The 19,296-nt window shown below is 38.4% G+C and overlaps 1 protein-coding gene across 6 annotated transcripts in view; it reads left to right on the plus strand.

The window, feature by feature from the left end:
• Positions 1–19,296, plus strand: part of RPS6KC1 (ribosomal protein S6 kinase C1) — a 192,020-nt gene that overhangs the window by 20,339 nt on the left and 152,385 nt on the right. For 5 of the 6 annotated variants that reach the window (XM_008055161.2, XM_021710891.1, XM_008055166.2 and 2 more), the window contains one exon: positions 2,703–2,823. The exons of the other annotated variant lie outside the window; for it this stretch is intronic. In XM_008055161.2, coding sequence (XP_008053352.1) covers positions 2,703–2,823 — 121 coding nt within the window. The remainder of the gene's footprint in view (positions 1–2,702; positions 2,824–19,296) is intronic. 6 annotated transcript variants of the gene reach the window in all.

Raw genomic sequence — 19,296 nt, forward strand, 5'->3', positions numbered from 1 at the left:
GCCGGGAGCGGCCACTGCACTCCAGTCTGGGCAACAAGAGTGAGACTCCAACTCAAAAAACAAAAAAAAGATTACATTGTTAAATTTTGCCCCTTAAGTTACTTTTGCATTATTTAAAGATGACCTTAACTAGAATAAAAATTTTATTTGCAAATCTAATGGTTTCTGTAAGGTATAGTCTTTTTAATAGCTCTCATGTCCAGCTCCTAATGGCATTTACCTTATATAAAATATTGCTTTTATACGCTTCTCACTTGCTTCCTCCTTAATCCCTTGGCAATGTAGTACTACCATAATTTGATATATTTTTACAATACAAAAATAACATTGTTTTTTTCTTGTGACAGAATTGTGTTCATGTATCAAAATTAGGAACTACAGAGCAAAAAAAAAAAAAGAAAATTAAAAATATTCTGTAATCTCACTATCTTGAGACCTTTCACTCTTCCAAGTATTGGCCTTACTTTGTCAGCTTGTACCTCTTGCTCTTTTATTGGAACTATTGGTTCTTTGCTACCAGCGTTTGTTTTATTCACTTTGATTTAAGAATAAAATCTCTTTTTCCATCCCGGTGGCCCATTTCACTGCATAGCCAGACTTCTCAAACACTTCGTACTTCGATTCCTCTTTCTTACTTCTGACTTGTCCTTCCATTTTAAGAGTTGCCATAATTCTGTTGTTAGATTCCTCATTTCATTACAAATGCAAGAAATTTTTCCTGAGTGATTGCCACCTGTCTGCTGATGATTCCCAAATTAATAGATCTTGCTCAGTTCTTGATCTTACCCCAAACCTATCTTACTGAGCATCTTCAGTTAGATGTCTCGTAAGCACTTAAGTCAAATATGTTGAAAATTGAACCTCTGTCTTGCCTCAAATTGCTTCTTCTTCCTCATTCTTCTACATTTCTCCAGTTACAAAAGCTAACATTACAGTAATAATTTATTTGGCATCTCTCTCTCCTTTTAAAAACTTCATTCCTGTTCTCCTCCCCCTTTGCTTTTCTTTGGTTGGTCAACTAACCACTTTTCTTCAGGACTCTTAACTAAGGTTAAGAGTTCTATAAAGACTTCTTAGGTATCCAAGGCTGATTTAGATCCTCCTTCCAGACGACTTTTTGGCTGCCCCTCTCAGCATTGATCAAGCTGTCTTATGAAGTATTAGTTGTGTTGGCTTATTCTTTCAAACTAGACTGTGAACTTTGGAGGCAGTGACTCTGTTTCCATTCTTTTCATATTTTGTGACAATATGATACCTAGCACAAAGTAGGGCCATGTAAATATTGTTTTGGTGACTATTTTTGAGTGAATAAAAGGGAAGCACCAGGAGGAATCAGTTTTTAAAAATTAATTCCATGATTATAACAAGAAACTTACTAGTTAAGGTAGAATTTTTGTTAGTATGGCAAAATTTGGTGCATAATTTTGTACATTTTTGTTTTTGTTTTGAGTCCCAGTCTCACTCTGTTGCCCAGGCTAGAATCCAGTGGCGCGATCGTGGTTCACTGCAGCCTCGACCTTCTAGGTCAGGGTATCCTTCCAAAGCCCTAGCTTCTAGAGTAGTTGAGACTACAGGTGCACACAACCATGCCTGACTAATTTTTTTGTGGAGATGAGGTCTCGCTCTGTTGCCCAGGCTGGCCTTGAACTCCTAGGCTCAAGCTATACTCCTGCCTTGACCTCTCAGAGTGCTGGGATTACATGTGTGAGAGTAGATATTTTGACAGGAGTCTCTTAAATCACACCTGGTTACCTGTCTGGTCTAATATTTGCTCATCAGCATTACACTCTGTTATACATGGAAAATCTTAGAGTTTGTTAGAAGTGAGATGATTAGCCTTTTCAGAAGTAAAGGTCCCAGAATACTAAGTAATGTAATTTAAAACTCAGTTTTACTCTGTTTTGTGGAGATTAACGAGCTGATTTTGATATCAAGACTATGTGTCTGAAATCCTTTTTTCTTAACAAATTTAATTTAATCTGAGTAAGGTTAAATAATAATTAAGACTAATGAAGGTAAACTTGCTTTTATGTGTTGTCTAATCTAGGGAATTGTTATTTTGTTTTTGAAATATGCTAATTTTAATGATACTCTGGTCAGGATTTACCTTGCCCCCTTATTACTAGTTTAAATTGAGATAAATTGAGATTATGAAAAAAAATTTATGACATAAAAATTCATGTTAATTACTTTCTTGACAGCTGTTTCTTCTTAAATGTTAATTGGTTTGTTTATTATCCTTTTGGGCAAATGCTGAGTATGTCCTTTTGCCTAAAAAATTGTCTAAAGTAATTATTTTGTGTTTATAGGTATATTATTTTTGAGACAGATACATATTTGACATCTAGCTCATTTCCAGGCCAATAGTAATTAATTTTTGAAGAGACTAAGTGACATTTTATATTATACATGAACCTTTTTTATACCAGGTTGAGTGTTTTTTTCAGTATGAATAAAATCATACTTGTTTAAAATGAAATTTAAAGACCAAAACAGAACAGTTTAAAGAGAAATTGCTGCTTTATATTTTTAAAGCACACATTGTTAGCTAATTTCAGACAGTTAACTATATTGATTAGCACATCTGTTTGCCTTTGCACGACAGTTTTGAACACTTTAATGAAAAGATTATTTGTTTTTCAGATATCTGAACCTAAATGGTTTCATTGAGATACTTGTTTAATTTTTTTTTCTCTTTTTAGATAATTGTATGGAAGAGATACAGTGATTTTAAGAAACTACATAAAGAACTATGGCAAATTCACAAAAACTTATTCAGACATTCAGAATTGTTTCCTCCATTTGCTAAAGGAATAGTGTTTGGTAAGTGATTGTTTTGAAATTATAGTTTTAAAAAATGATGGTTAGTTAATTTTGTGTATATGCTGAACCTAACATTACTTTGAAGTCAGAAGCTCCTTTACTTATTAAGATAATTTGTATTGTTCAGGAAACACTTGAAATTGTCTTTTCATATTCTTGATATAGTTTCATTTACTCAGAATACATTTACTTTTCCCTTCTGTGAGACAAAACAACTTCAGTTTCAACCAAACAAATACAGACACCTGTAAATCACAAGAAAAGATGATATTCAATTATTCTTATAGTTCTGAAGTTCTTTGATTTTTATCTTTTTAGGTCTCCATTTTATATGTTTCCCTGACACTTTTCTCATAGCATGAATGGTTGTGGTTTTCTTTCTTTTTTTTTTTTTTTTTTTGAGTTGGAGTCTCACTCTGTTGCCCAGACTGGAGTGCAGTGGCTGCTCCTGGCCACTGCAGCCTTGACCCACTGGGCTCCGGCGATCCTTCCGCCTCAGCCTTCTGAGTAGCCGGAATTACAGGTACGCACTACCATGCCCGGCTGATTTTTTAATTTATTTTAGAGATGAGGTCTCGCCAAGTTGCCCAGGTGGGTCTCGAACCCTCGGGCTCAGGCAATTCACTCACCTCAGCCTCCCAAAGCGCGGGATTACAGGCTGAGCCACTGAGCTCGACTGGTTGTGGTTTTCTGATAGTTGTTTTTTGATACTTTAGTGTTATTTTTTTGCCTCATCAGTTTTTGAATACCTAGTTAACAGTTTTTTATATTAAATTCTCTCTGTTAAAATAATTGATGTGGCTTTTGTTCCCTATCTGTATTTTGACCAATATAGAATCTTATTTTCTGTTTTTCTCTACAACTATAACATAAACATTTTGTCCTGTTATTTTTTGCAACCAATTTCTACAGGTGGAATTGCAGAGTCAATGTATGTGCACATTATTTTTCAAACTAGATAATTTTTTTCAGATTACAAAGTGGTATATGCAAATAACTCAGATGACATAGAAAAACACTTTAAAAGCAAATACACATTCAACTGAAATACCATCTCCTGGGTGGTATAATATTTTGGCATATTTTTCTAGACTCTGTGTGTGCTGTGCATTTTTGTACACATGTGTATGTGTATGCCTTTTTACTCATCTATGTATATAAACCTCAAAATAGAATCTTACTGTGTATGGTTTTGTAACCTCTTTTTATAGAGCAGTATATTATTATTTTTCATGCTAAGGGGTTATTCTTTTTTCAGTTCAATAGCTTTAGGTATAACAGTATATTACTATTATATTTCTGTGTCAATAAAAAGGATCTACATTACTAATTTTAATAGATACATAGTATTCCAGTTTTTGTATGTACTATGGCTTATTAACCACTAAGCTATTACTTTGAGCTTTTTGCTATTATAAGCAACATTGTAGTTAATATCCTTAGTCTTTTATTGCTGTGCAGATGTACAGTTATTTAATTAGAGTAAATTCCTGAGAGCAGAATTACTCAGTCACATATTTTTGTGACTTTTGGTACATATTGCCTTATTTAAAAATAATTGTAACATCAGTGTCCTTTATACATTGGACTAGCTTTTAAAATGAAAGAGGCACGTGGCTATGAAAAATTAAAAAACAAAACAAAGCTAGTATAGAAGAATGTACACTAAAAACAATAGTTTTCTGTTCTGCCTTTCCTTCCACCCAGTTTTATTTCTAGAGATAATTGAATTTTGGTTCTGTGTTTTGTTTTTCAAGTACTTATTTCCATATCCATAATAAGTTATCATCTTTTCTTGACTTAACAACTTTCAACATATCTTTTGCTATTCTGGTGGGTAAGGATTTAGCTTACCCCATTCCTCTGTGTATTACAAAATATTTTTAATTCCTCTGTTGACTATATTTCTATTTCTTGTTCTATAAATATGGACGATATCATTTGACTTTGTAAGATGATTCTTTTTTTAAATTTTATTTTAGTGAGGTCTTCCACTAGAACATGGAGGTAGAGATAAGTGTAGGAGATAAGATACTTAGATATTTTACAAATAAATTAGTAATAAGAAATTAGACATTATTCTGTTTGCTACAAAAATAAATTGATAATCAAGATTATTTAAAAGAAATGCTCAATTCTAAAGAGGGTGACAGGGGCAAAACTTTCCACTACATATAATCTCCCATTTTCCCAATTAACTTTGCTATTCTTCCATGATACGTATTTCTTTGAGAAAACTTGTCAAGAGCTTTTGCCAGCGTCAGCAGATGAAAAACAGACCATGTACTAAATAGCTTATTGTAAGCACAAGTAACATCATTGGGATGCACCCATAAAATCTGGGTATTGTTTTGTTAAACATCTGAAAACTGCCAATATTTAACATTTCCTTAGCCATTAGCCAGAGTTCTGCTCAATATCTTAAAGCTGGGGCAGGCAGTTCCATTGTGCGACTTCTCAAGGCTTAGGTGGGTGCTAGTCATCCAAGTCATGGCATCAGGAATAATCCCAGAAACCTTTGGATGCATAGTAGGTGATGTGCAGGTGGTAAAATGCTGGCAGGAACACCAGAAAGCCAGTGGTCAGGACTTCATCTGCCCCGTTTGCTGATGTAGCCCAGCAGCAAGAAGGAGCCTATGATAATGAGAAAGACGCTGATCAAAAACAGCATAGTGGCAAGTGCACTGGCCTTATATAGGTTTTAGGAGGACCTTCCTGAAGCTGAAGGTCAATGTAGCCATGGTCTGTGCTGGAGAGCCTTGAGCATTTTACTATACTATTGGTGATTCTGGTAGCCAGGTTGGTATGGAATGGCAACATATCATGCTGCCACAGCTACAATTGGACTGCTGTGCCAGGCTGTCCATGCACCCGGAGCTCACCCATGGTCAGCAGCACCCAAGGCCGTATGGCATGGTCTGCCTAATTGTCACCTAGCCCACCCTAGCTGCAAGGTGATTCTAAAAGCATTTTTGTTTTTCTTCTATTTCTTCAGCCCATTTCACCAATTAACCTTTGAAATCTGTGTTTTAACATTGATCAAAGGTGGTTGGTAATATTTGTATTCTGTTCAGTAGTCATAAGTAAGCTCTCATACTTAATGTATAGGATCATTCTCAAAGCTGGAATTTAATAAACATTTGTGACATTATTATGATAATGCAGGTGTTCATTATAGAGTCAGGTAGTGTACCACTACTATATTTTGTTCTCCAGGCTTTAGTTGTGACAGTTACTGTGCCAACATAAAAAAAAAGGTTTAAATGAATTATCTTTTTTTCTTTTTTCTACATAATTGAATAAAAATTGTGCCTCATTTTAGTTTGCTAAATATTTGGACCATGCCTTTTTGGTAGCCATCCTCCAAGGTGGCCACTGTGATTCTTTTCTCCTGGTATTCACATCTATGTGTCTTCCCTTCTGTCTAGTTTGTGTGTGTTACTATAATGGAATACCTAAGGCTGGGTAATTTATAAGTAAAAGAGGTTTATTTGTCTCACAGTTCTGCAGGCTGTACAGGAAGCATCTGAATCTAGGGAGGGCCTCAGACTGCTCCCATTCATGGTGGAAGGTGAAGGGGAGCCTGCCGCATGGTGAGAGGAGAAAGAAAGAGAGAGGAGGAGAGGCCAGGCTCTTTTCAATGATCAGTTCTCACAGGAACTAAGAGTGAGAATGCACTTACTCTCTAGAGAATGGCACCAAGCTGCCATTTATGAGGGTTCTACCCATATAATCTAAACACCTCCCACCAGGACCTGCCTTCAACATTGAGGATCAAACTGCAACATGAGACTTGGCAGGGCCAGACAAACCATATATACAAATACAAACTCTAACACCTTCCCAGATTGTACCAGGGTTGGTCTGTGTGACCAATAGCACAAGTGATGGTATGGTATGTCATTTCTGAGATTTGGTTATAAAGGACTTAACTTCTCTCATGAGGGTGTTCTCTCTCTCTCTCATCTTGCTCTGAAGGATACTAGCTTCCTATTGTAAGGACATTCTGGCAACCTTTGAAGAGGGCCTCCAGCCAATAACTAGTAAACATGAAACCTGCCACAACCATGTGAATTAATTTAGGAACAGGTTATCCAAGTCTCAGTTGAGCTGTGAGATGACTGCAGTGCTGGCTGACAGATAACTGCAATCTCATGAGAGGCCCTGAGCTAGATAGCCACCCAGCTAAGCTAGTTTTGGATTTCTGACCCTCAGAGAATGTGAGATAGTGTTTGTTATAGGCTGCTAACTTTTGGGGGTAATTTGTTACACAACAATAACTACTTAATAGGCTTTGTTACCTGGAAGTGTAGTGCTGTTTTAACAAAACCAAAAATATGGAGAGTGGTTTTGGAATGAGCTGTGGGCTTTGAGGAGGATGTTGGTGAGTACCTGTGAGATAGGAGATAGCTAGAGGAAAGCTAGGCAGATAGACAGGGCTGGTGCCCCGTTAACAAGATAGCAAACTTCAGGCAGACCTCTAGGACAAACCCCACAGGCTAGGGCAAGAAAACACTTCTAGGATTGAAAAATAACCAATCACCTCACCACTAAGTGTCAACCAATCATTCACTATTAAGCCCCTATTTGCAGCCGATTGGTTCTTAGTACTGACCAATCAGCACAGCTAGTGCTAACCAATCAGCCGACGGCTAGTGCTAGCCAATTGGCTGGGTTTTAGGGCTATATAAGCACCAGGTTTTGGCCCCAGATTGGCAACCACCTCGGGTTGCTTACCCCTGTGGGAGTTTTTCTGTCTTCTCAGTAAATTCTGCTTTCTCACCTTTTGGCCATCAGTCTGTGTCCCTCATTCCTCCTGTGCCAAGATAAGAACACAGAACTGAAGAGATGCAGAGGATCATCGGAGCAGAAGAGCTGCACACCCTGGAGGCTGAACCAGGAGAGCTGTTGGCAGAAGGCAAGACTCCAGAGATTCTGAAGCTAAGACACTTCTAGGGGCTGGCTTACCTGCCCACCAATTCAGCAACACTCTCAGGGCTTGCCTTGCCAGCCCATTAGAGCTAATACTCTTTGGGGTCAGGCTTGCTGACCTGTTGAGTTGACACTCTCAGAGCCCAGGCTGACCGGATAAAAATCTGTATTACCTGGAGTGCCTTGAAGAAGTGATTAGTAAAAGCCTCATAGTCTTTGATAAGACTGGGAGTGAGGATTTGCAAGAAAGTTAGGATACATGTTACTGAAAACAAGAGGAAGGATCCTTCTCATGTAGTTGCAGAAAGTTTAGCAACATTGTTGCCTACAGTAATGAGGAAAGTAGAAAATATTCCAAATGAATGGGGTAATCTAGCAAAAGAGATTTCTAACCAATGTTTAAAGTGCTTCTTACTGCTTAAAGTAAACTGTGAAAGGAGAAGGAGAAACTAAGGGAAGAATTGTTAAACGAAAAGGATCTAGGCCTTCTTTTGAAAATGCTCAAATAGCAAAGATTACTAAAATTAAGAAATGGCTGCTGAGCAAACATGGCTTAAAGATGAAGGCCAGTATGAGCTAAAATCTTTCTTAAGCCTCAGGAAGATTTAGTCAGACAAAATGCTCTCTAAAGAGATTAAGGTTGTGCCTTACAGGTCCTCTCAAATAATACGGCTTCATGGAAGTGTAAGTCTCAGTCAGCTCAGCAGAAGCCAAAGGTACAGAGGGCTTAACTTGAAGAGATTTGTGGGGATGACTTTTTTTTTTTCCACCTGAGCATGTTCATTGCCTGGACCTGGAATCTCAGGGGTGATGACTTTTGTTTAATTGTGCAAACTTGAATAAGAGTCACAGAAGACTTACAAATGTTCAGAGTAATTAGATATGCAGAAACATTGCTAACTTGGACTGACAGGCACAGAAGCGGTACAATGAAAAGAGACTTTTTCATTCCCTATTTTACTGGCAAGAAGCAGGCTAAAACCAAAACAAAAATGAAGAAAACTCTGAAGCTGCAAACCCTGCTATTTCGTTGAAAAAGAGGTATGACTTAGAAGGTGGAGCCAATATTAACCCAGAGGGCAGAGTCAGAGCCTTGGAGAATTATTCCCAAACTATGGAACTTAACTAAAGAATTTCTAACATTTGCCCTGAGGAATTCAGAATTCCTATGGACCTACTGACTTCTTTGTGCCTTTTTTTGTAGCAGTTATCCCTATCCCACTATTGTATATTGAGTAGGTAGAGGGCAGATAACCTGTCCGTGGTTTCACAGGTCAGGAAGATTGTACTTAAGGAGCTGTTCTTAAGGAATGACACCCGAAGAAACTCCATTCACACCTGGACCTGATTCAGTTATTGAGATTCTAGACTTTACTGCTTTAATGGCATGAGACTTTTGGTGACCTTGGAAGGAGCATCAGTGTATCTTATATGAGGGAGGAATGCGAATTTCTGAGGACCAAAGAGTGGTCTGTGGTGACCAGCTTCCAAGATGGCCTTTGGGTTCCCTGCCTTCTGGTATGCATGACTTCGTCAAATTCCCTTCTGCTTTGAACCATAATTAGTCCATATGACTGGCAGTTTATGGCAGAGGGATGGTTTGTTACCTTAAGGATTAGCTTATAAAAAAGACTACAGCATCTATCTTGGGTGCTGCCCCCCCAGCCCCTGTGTATCATCACTGGTTCTGGGGGAAACCAGTTACGTTGTGAGAACATTTAGGCAGCTTGTGGAGGTGAGGAATATTTCAAACTTACAAGTTGAAAAAATTGCAAGAATAATATAAGAACATTTGTATATTTTAATCAGATTCACCTATTGTTATGCTTTTATCCCATTTATTTTATCATTTGCTAGTATTTCTCTTTTACACACATACATAAGATACATGCATATAATTTTACATAACTGTTTTGTGAACCATGTGAAAGTATATTCCAAATTTCATGTCCCTTTACCCCTAAGCACTTTAGAGTGACTTTCCCAGGAGTGGGGTATTCTATTAACAGCAATAGAGTTCAGTTATAGGTTTGAGTAAATTTAATATTGATAAAATACTTTGATCTAATCTGCTATCTGTATTCCAGTTTTGTCAGTTGATCTAATGATGTCACTTTTCCTCTCTCTAGTATAGGATTCATTCTAGGATTGGTGTTTCATTTAGTTTTTGTTTCTCTTTAGTCTTTTATAGCCTTTTTTTGTTTTTCATTATTGACATTTTTAAAGAATACATTCTCTCCTCATTCATCTCTCTCACCAACCTTTTAAAAGAGAATGATCCTTATTTTAGGTTTTCTGCTGTTTAATTTTCAGTTATGAATTCATGGCAGGATGCCACATAGGTGTCCTTTTCAGAGTATCACATTGACAGCACATGATGTCCATCTGTCCCTTGTTAGTGATATGAATTGGTGCCACCTGGTCAAGGTATTGTCTAGCTTTTCCACTGTGTATTAGTTTTCTGTGGCTGCCATAACATTACCATAAACTTGGTGGCTTAAAACAACAGAAATTTATTTTCTAACATTTATGAAGGCAAAAAGACTGACTCTGTATCACTGGGCTGAAATCAAGGTGTTGGCAGGGCTGTACTCCTTTCAGAGGCTTAAGAAAGAAACTGCTCCTTGCCTCTTTGAGCTTTTGGTAGCTGCCCACATTGTTTGGCTTGTGGCAACATCACTTCAATCTTCAAGGCCCTCATCTTCAAACCTCTCTCTGCTCTGTCTTTGCTCTGCTCTGTGAAATCTCCGTTGCCTCACTTATAAGAACCCTTGTGTTTAGTGCCCACCCAGGTAATCCAGGATAATCTTCCCCATCTCAAATCCTTCACCACATCTGCAAAGACTCTTTCCTAATAAGGTAACATTTACAGGTTCCAGGGATTAGAACCTGAAATCTTTTGGGGGCCATTTTTTAGACTACTACAAAATGTATATTCTTTTTTTTTTCTTTCTTGCAGTTAATGAGTAACTTTTGTGGAGACTTTTTTTTTTTTTTTGAGTCAGTATCTCATTCGGTCACCCAAGCTGGAGTGAAGTGGCACACTCACAGCCTCCACAACCTTGACCTGCTGGACTCAGGTGATCCTTCCACCTTAGACTTTCAAGTATCATGAACTGTAGATGTGCACCACCATGTTTGACTGATTTTTAAATTTATTGTAGAGAAAAGGTTTTGCCAAGTTGCCCAGACTAGTCTTGTACCTCTGGACTGAGGCAGTCCTCTTGCCTCTGCCTCCCATACAGGCATGACCCATCATGCCCAGACATAGGGAGATAGTTTTAAGGCCATGAAAAATATCTTGCTCTTCTACAAAATTGCCTCCTGGATTTGGTATTCATTGATGATTCTTGGATGAGCTGATGTTTATATGATAGTTAAAAAATAATGATTTTCTAATCCCAACACTCTCTATATTTACTATTACTCTCTCTTGCTAGTATTGTTCCCTTTATCTGTGCACCTCTGTATCTTTATATCTGTGCATCTATGTATCTATCTGTGCAGTTGTGTACTGCATCTATGTATTGTATCTGTGAATCTGTCCATCTATCCCTAATTGATTTGGACTCATATACCAATTTTTCATGGTAGCTTAGAAATCATTAATCACTTAATTATTTTCATGCTCAAGTTGCCCCAACTTTTAACTGTAGGAGCCCTTTTAAGCTGGTTTCTGTGTCTTTGCAACTGGCTCTTGTTATATTTTTCTTTCTGTTTTATTTTAGCACTTTTTATTTTTAGACATAACAAGATGTTCATTTAGAGTTTATTCTGCTCTAGCTCTGAAATCTGCCGTTTCTTCAAGGAACCCTTGTTGCTTTTTGTGGGGAATGATGTTAAAGATTATGCCAGCTATCAATTTATTGCATTTTAGCCCCAAATCCACCTTTCACTGCCCTGTTTTACCTCATTTTCCAGCTGGCGTGGATGAGCTTAATCAATAGAGAGGGTGTTGGCAGCACATTGTAGAAAGTAGGGTTGTGCTTCCATTCCTGCTTGCTCTGTGTTGCCAGTGGTGGGAATGGGATACCTAAGCGGTACTCATCCTCTAGCACTTCATTGCTAATTCTTACTTGTGACACCTGGCCTTCTGGCACTGCTGGCACCATACCAGTTTCCTGCTTGCCAGTCCTGGCCTATGGTTTCATGCCTACCAACTTTGACCCTCCTACTGTAGAACAGCTATTGCAGGGGCATCCCAGCTAACTTGTCTCATCCAGTGGGCTGCAGCATCCTGTCTCCAGTAAGAGCTGAATCCTAGCCTTAGGATGGAGGCACCTCTTCTTAAGTACTTATTTTGGTTCTCTCCATCAACCCTAGGTATTCCTTAGAGTTGTTATTTTTATCCCTCTTAGCAGTTAATTTTGTAAAAATAGTTGATCATTTTTATAAGACTTTCTTGGATCAAATTGCTGTGTGGAGTCCATTTTTCTGACTGGACCATGGTTATTAGAGAGACCACTATCTGGGTAGTAGGTTATACTTGCTGCAGCTTGCTTCTAAGCTCTTTTTAGCAGCTAGAGTTAGGAAGAGTAATGCATTTATAAACATACATAGGCATAATATATACATTTATACCTACCTCTGTTCATCTCCGAACCTGTATATATGCATATATATATTCAAATATATGGTTAGTTCTCTCTCTGCCTTCTTCTCCTGTGGTAGTCTGTCCTCCCCAAGTTGGGTTTCTGGTCTTGATTATAAGTATCTCCCAACACACTACATCTTCTTGCAAGTATAGTGAGAAAAAAAACTATAAGAAATTTATATTTGAATGGTATATCAGATGATGCTTCATTTTGCTTTTTTTTTTTTTTAAGCTGGATAAACTTCTTCTTCTTCTTCTTTTTTTTTTAGAAAACAGGATTTATTAAGAAGATAGAAAAGCTGCCACAGCAGCAGCAGGAGGAGACACCTGAAAGAGGTTGCCCTGGATAGACTTCTGAGATCGCTTATTAGATATTTCATCTTTTTCCCAAAGAAGTTGAACTACGACTATCTTTGTTGTGCATTAACTTTTCATATGAGTCACTGTTAATTAAGGATTTTCTCTTTTGTGGCATTTATTTGTCTATTCTTATATAAGTACCTATTTCTTTTTTTTTTTTTTTTTTGAGCTGAAGTCTCACTCTGTCGCCCAGACTGGAGTGCAGTGGCCGCTCTCGGCCACTGCAACCTTGCCTGCTGGGCTCCAGCGATCCTTCCACCTCAGCCTTCCAAGTAGCCGGAATTATAGGCATGCGCTACCACACCCGGCTGATGTTTTGATTTATTGTAGAGATGAGGTCTCGCTGCCCAGGCGGGTCTCGAACCCGCGGGCTTAGGCAATCCACTCACCTCAGCCTCCCAAAGGTGCGGGATTACAGGCTGAGCCACTGAGCCCAGCCAAGTACCTATTTCTATACCATGTTGATTTTTGTGCAGTGGCTTTATAGAGTATGTTCTGATAACTAGTACTAGCTATATTTCTTATCAACATTGGGGAAATTGTTGCATTTCAAGATTAGCCTAGGATTCCTGAGGCTCTTACGTTGGTTCTAAGAAACTGTGCTAGTTATCCATTTATTGCCTCTTAACTTCAAGTTCTTTTTTCCTGTTCTGTATTAATGGGTTGGACTCTTTCACTACTTTTTCTTTATAGTGAGTATGTTGTTAAGCTTGGCAGTAGAGGGCACTGAAAGGGCATTGCAGGTGGGTAGGGATTTGTCTTCCTCCTTCCAAGTGCTATGGATTTTGCAAATGAAATCCTGTTGCATTGTTGTCAGAGGCATTCTGCTTCAGCCATATATGAGAGCACAGTCTCTGGGTAAGCTTTCAGGTTCAGCCAGTTTGGTAACCCCTCAGCTAAAGACACTGAAGCATCACAAGCCTTGGGGACTCCTCTGTACCTGGATGTTTTCTGTGTGTCTGCCCTTCACCTTTGGCCTGCTAGAACCCCACAGAGTTGTCTCCTGTGCTCTCTTGACATGGACATTGGACTCCAGGCTTGGTTTTCCTACTGGCAAGTGGGTACCTGATGCCCTCTCTCATTTTGCATGTCTGTCTGCCAGCTTTGGCTTGCCTTTGCTCCCAGAAACTTGTTTCCTGTGGCCTTCTCAGTGCAGACACCAGACTACCCTGGGCCTGGCACTACCTTGCTTGTTGGTAGGTTCACTGCACCATGATTCTGTGTGTGCCCATATGCCAGCCTTGGCCTGCTTGAATTCTGGAGGCTGCCTTTACTGCTTTTTTGGCAACTCTCAATCAGTACTGACCTAGGGAACTAGTATCTTTTCCCCCATCCAGTGGCTAACAATACCATCTCCATAACAGAGTACCCGCTGGCAAGTAGTTCTTTCCTTCCTTGTGTTCTTTCCCGTACCTAAGGATATTCTTCAGAGTTTTCTTTTTACTGTTCTCATTAACCTACTGTCATGGTTAATACTTTTTTGTTAAACTTTCCCACTCAAATTATTGTGTGGTTTTGGTCTCTTGATTGACCACTATTGATACTCTCTTTGATTTAGGAAGAATTCTGAGTGATCTGATATGATTCTGAGTGTGTTTTTTTTTTGGACTTAGAGTCTCACTCTGTTGCCCAGGCTGGAGCGCAGTGGTACAATCAAAGCTCATCACATCCTTGACCTTCTGGGCTCAGGAGATTCTTCTGCCTCAGTCTCCCGAGTAGCTGGAACTGCAGGCATGTGCCACAACACCCAGTGAACCTTTTGTACTTTGTTACATTGTAATCCATTGGTCTGTCTTAGATTTGAATGAATCTTTTATCTTTATGTGAATTTGCAATATTATGCATTGGTCATTTGAAAAATATTGGTTCCCTCAGTTATGCACAATTTGTATATGTTGACCCATTTCATTATACGGGGTGGGGGGGCCCAAAAAAACCTGGAATTATTTTTTGGAGGGCAGGACCCTTGTAGTGCAGGCTTCCCTCGCTAGGCAGGTGTTCTAGGAACCCGTTGGCATCAGTGTACTAGCTAATGTTGTTGTGAGAGGCTGCATTCGGCATCAGTGAATTTATTTTTGGAGATTCTTTCAACATGTTTGCCCATTTCATGATGAGTGATTTATGACTGTACCTGCCTACAGAACCCTGAGTGTTCAGCAGTTTTTGACCCAAAACAGCATGATCCCCATGCCCCACCCTCCCTATTCACCCCATCTCACCCTGAGCTACTTTTTTTTTTTGTTTCCCTGGATGACAAATGTCCTCAAAGGGAAACGTTTTGCTGATGTAGAAGAGGTAAAACAAAAATGGCAGAGGCACTAAAAAGCATCAAAATGGACAAATTTAAAAACCGTTTGGGGCAGTGGAAAAAGCGTCTTTGAAGGTGACTGAAGTTGAAACATGTAAGAATAAATAGACAATTTTTTAAAAAATGAATTTTTTTTTGGTCCCCACTCGTACAATGTCAAAAGGTCATTAATATCATCCCAGGTTTCTAGAGAAAACATTTTAAAGCCTTAAATGTCTAAAGTGACTTGACAGCTTGAATTTTGTCACTTGATGAAAATACTATTGGTTGCTTTCTTTGGAGTATTAGGCTCATGTTGTTTATTTTTGAGACAATGACTGTTACAGATCCAAGTCTCAATAATTATATTTGTTTGGCTTCACAGAATTTTAAAAAGGAATGTTCTCAGGTGTTGAGATTTAATGAAGATAATAATTTGTACAGCTTCATAAAGGACATTCTAAGTAAAACTGACTGGCATTACCTTTTTTTGTTTTTAAATATGAGTGAGTGGCAGTAAGAAATATAATGATTAGTATGTGTACTTTGGGGCTATTGCTAAAAGGTCAGCAGTGTTGCTATTTGCTTTTAGACCATTAGTGCAAATGTTAATGCAGTGAAAAATGTAACCACTGTCTTAGTATTATTATGAAAATGGTGTATTTAACTTATTCATTGCCTGAAAGGCCCTTGGGAGTACCCCCAGCAGTGTGTACACATACATATATACCCATTGGTGTTCATTGCAGCATTATTTTCAGTAGAACAAAGCAGAAAATTAACTGAATGTTTCTCAATATATGATTATATGGATGTGCCGCAATTTAGTCAATCAGTAGAATTCTATAGCTGTTTGAAATACACTGGTATGGAAAGATGTCCAAGAATTGTTGTGAAGTGAAAGAAAACAAATTTTGTTTAGTAATGTATTTAGAAAGTTTGTATGTGGAAATAAATGCAGATGTTTGTGTGAAATACCTACATACATTTGCATAGTATATGTAATCTCTGAGGGGTAGGGAAAGATATTTTTACTTTTTTCCTTGTACTTTATTTATTTTTATTTTTGAATAAGGGTCTCACTCTGTTGCCTAGGCTAGAGTACAGTGGCATGAGCATAGCTCATCACAGCCTCCAACTCCTGGGCTCAAGTGATCCTCCCACCTCAGTTTTCCGAGTACCTGGGACTACAGGTGTGCACCACCACAGTTGGCTGATTTTTTGATGTTTTATAGAGACGAGGTCTTGTCATGTTGCCTAGGCTGTCCTCTAACTCAGGCAGTCCTTCTGCCTCGGCCTCTCAAAGTGTTGGGATTACAGACATAAGCCACCACGCCCAGCCTTGCCTTGTAGTTTCCATATGTGGAATTAAACTGTACACCTACATCTTTAATGTGATAGAATATACAGCCTGGCTTCATAAATGATAAACTTGCACTACGTGAAAGTCGCTTCTAAACTGGTTGAGGTTCTTAGTTATTATTATCTGTTGCTAATGGATTATCTTCAACTTTTTTTCACATCCTTCCATATTACAGAGTGAAAGTTTCTTATTAATCTTCATAAGTAACCAATTTATCTTTTTCAATAAATGATACAGTCCATTTGTAATGCTTGATAACTGTAGTGAACCTTGCAGACAGCAGCTGTGGTTGTGTGGAGTGGAATAGTTGGATAATCATCTGTCTTTTTAGCTCTTCTCACATGTTTAATGAGTAAACTCTCAGCAGCAAAGGAGTCCTATTGTAATTTAAAGAATCATTGGTGATGTAGTTACTGTTGTAGTGGTTTAGTAAAAAGAGCATTCCTTGCAATCAGATTTAGACGCAAATCTTCTGTTAACTATTTACTGCTTGTGTGATCTTATGCATATTAACATCTGAGTCCACTTTTCTTATTGGTAATATAGGGAAAATACCTTACTGTTCTGAGGGTTACATTTGTAGTTTGTCTGCTCAGTGCTTGACACATACAGCTAGTTTTAGCTATTATCTGTTGCTCAGTTTGCTCTAACGTACCATACTCTCCTTGTGTTTCCTTTAGTTTTGCACTGCCCCCCTGTGAAGTTTCTAGTTAGCCTTTCAGGCTTCTGGTTATCTCGTCTAGTAAGTTCTCCCTGTTTCCTTTTGGCTGAGTTGAGTTGTTCTTACCTCTCAGTTCTATATCTCATCAATTTAGCATTCGATTCATTTTATTTCTCTCCAGTTTTTTAATTTGCAAAATTTTCAGATTTACAGGGAAAATACCCTAAAAGAATAGGAAACATTTATATACGTTTTTTACAGGCTCACTAACTGTTAACAATGTGCCACATTTTCTGTATTTCTCTCTGAGGTTTCTCTCTCATTGTTTTACTGAACCATTTGAGAATAAATTGCAGATGCTGTGACATTTTACCCCTACTTACCATATTTCTTCTGTGACCACAATACCATATCACACTCATGGAATTTAACATTGATACAGTATTATGAAATAGGCAGTCTATATTCAAGTTTCCCTAGTTGTCCTAAAAATGCGCTTTTTACCTTTTTTTTTTTTCCAACCCTCCAGAGAGGGGAGAGGAGGAGATGGGAGGGGAGGAAGAAAGAAAGGAAGAAAGAAACCATAAATCTCTTATGATGCACAATCATGGCTCACCACAGTCTTGACCTTCTAGGCTCTGGTGATCCTTCTGCTTCAGCCTCCCAGTAGCTGGGGCTACAGGTATGTGCCACCACAGCCAGCTTATTTTTTTGATTTTTTGTAGAGATGAGTTCTTGCTGTTTCCTATGCTGGTCTCGAGCTCCTGGGCGCAAGTAATCCTCCTGCTTTGACCTCCCAAAGTTCTGGGATTACAGGCATGAGTCTCAATGCCCAGCCAACATTGACATTTTTAAAGAGTGTAGAACAGTGATTTACTTTATTTCCTTTCCTTTTCTTTCCTTTCAATTCATTTCCTTTCCTTTCCATTTCATTATTTTATTTTGCTGTCGCCCAGGCTGGAGTACAGTCACATGCTCATGACTACTGCAGCCTTGATTTATTGGTTTCAGACGATCCTTCCACCTCAGTCTTCCAAGTAGCTGGAACTCCAGGCATGCACCACCATGCCTGGCTAAATTTTTGATTTAGAGACGAGGTCTTGCCAAGTTTCCAAGGCTGGTCTTGAACCCGTGGACTCAGGCAATTCTCTTGTTTCTGCCTCTCAAAGTGCTGGGATCAACAGGCATGAGCCACCAGCCCTAACAGAACTGTGATTTTTGTAGGTTTCACAAGCTAGATTTGTCTGATTGTTTTCTGTGGATTAGATCATTATTTTTTTGGTTGTACCTGTCATCAAATTATGATGTTCTGTGAGAAAGAGATAGACTGATCCTAATAGTTAAGGACTGGCCTTGCACTATCCGTTCATACTTAGTGCTTCTTAGAGTTGGCCTCGCATTCACACCTAGGCTGTGTTTACCTGCTGAGCATGAACAGTTTCACAGAACACCAACATTATACAAGGTTACTTTGTGTCCTTGGGTGACAACAAAAGGATTATCATTCTGTAATTATGTCTGGACACAGACAAAAACATGAACATTGTTTAAATCACAAAAATGATCAAACTTCTCCTCCTGGTTGCCATGCATGACTACTGCTTCTTTATAGATCACAGCCTTAGCCTTGCTTCATTTTTCCTGCCTCATAGTAAGATTTATTAAAAATCATAGAATTAGATAGAACTGTTAGAATCACCCCCCACTTCCTGAAAGCATGCAGTCCAGGGAAAAAGCCCCACTCCTTGAACCTTTTCCAAAAGCACCTAACATAAGCCCAAATTCTGTAAGTCCTTTCTAACATGCTCTTGGTAAAATGCCCTAGGGTTCTCAAGGAAGTGAATTCTCCTATTTCAAGAAGTAGTAAATCCAACTTGTTTAACTATAGGTGTGTACCTGGTCCTCTTTGGGTGGAGAGAATTCACACCTCAGAATCTTGGCCTCTTTTTCTTTTTGCTCTGTCAATGAATTTTTGATAACAGTTAAGAATGATCAACATTAAGGTTTTTTGGATAGTTTCATATTCATCAAGGGGATAAGTTTTAGTTCCATAAACTAGCTTTTGATGATTGACATTTGCATATTAAAAAATTGTAAACTCTGCTATCTAGAATTTGTTGTAAATAACAATAATAAAAAAATAGAAAATCCCAAAGGCAGCTTACAAATCAGAAAGACTTCATTTTTGGTGATTACCAAGCTTAGTTTGAATTTAATCCTCCCTATAGCTTTTAATAAACAAATCATTGTTGGGTAATTGGGTGTTGGGGAGTGAC

Source organism: Carlito syrichta, unplaced genomic scaffold (genome assembly GCF_000164805.1).
Source record: "Carlito syrichta isolate Samal-C Ts95f unplaced genomic scaffold, Tarsius_syrichta-2.0.1 Scaffold80553, whole genome shotgun sequence".
Classification (NCBI taxonomy): domain Eukaryota; kingdom Metazoa; phylum Chordata; class Mammalia; order Primates; family Tarsiidae; genus Carlito; species Carlito syrichta.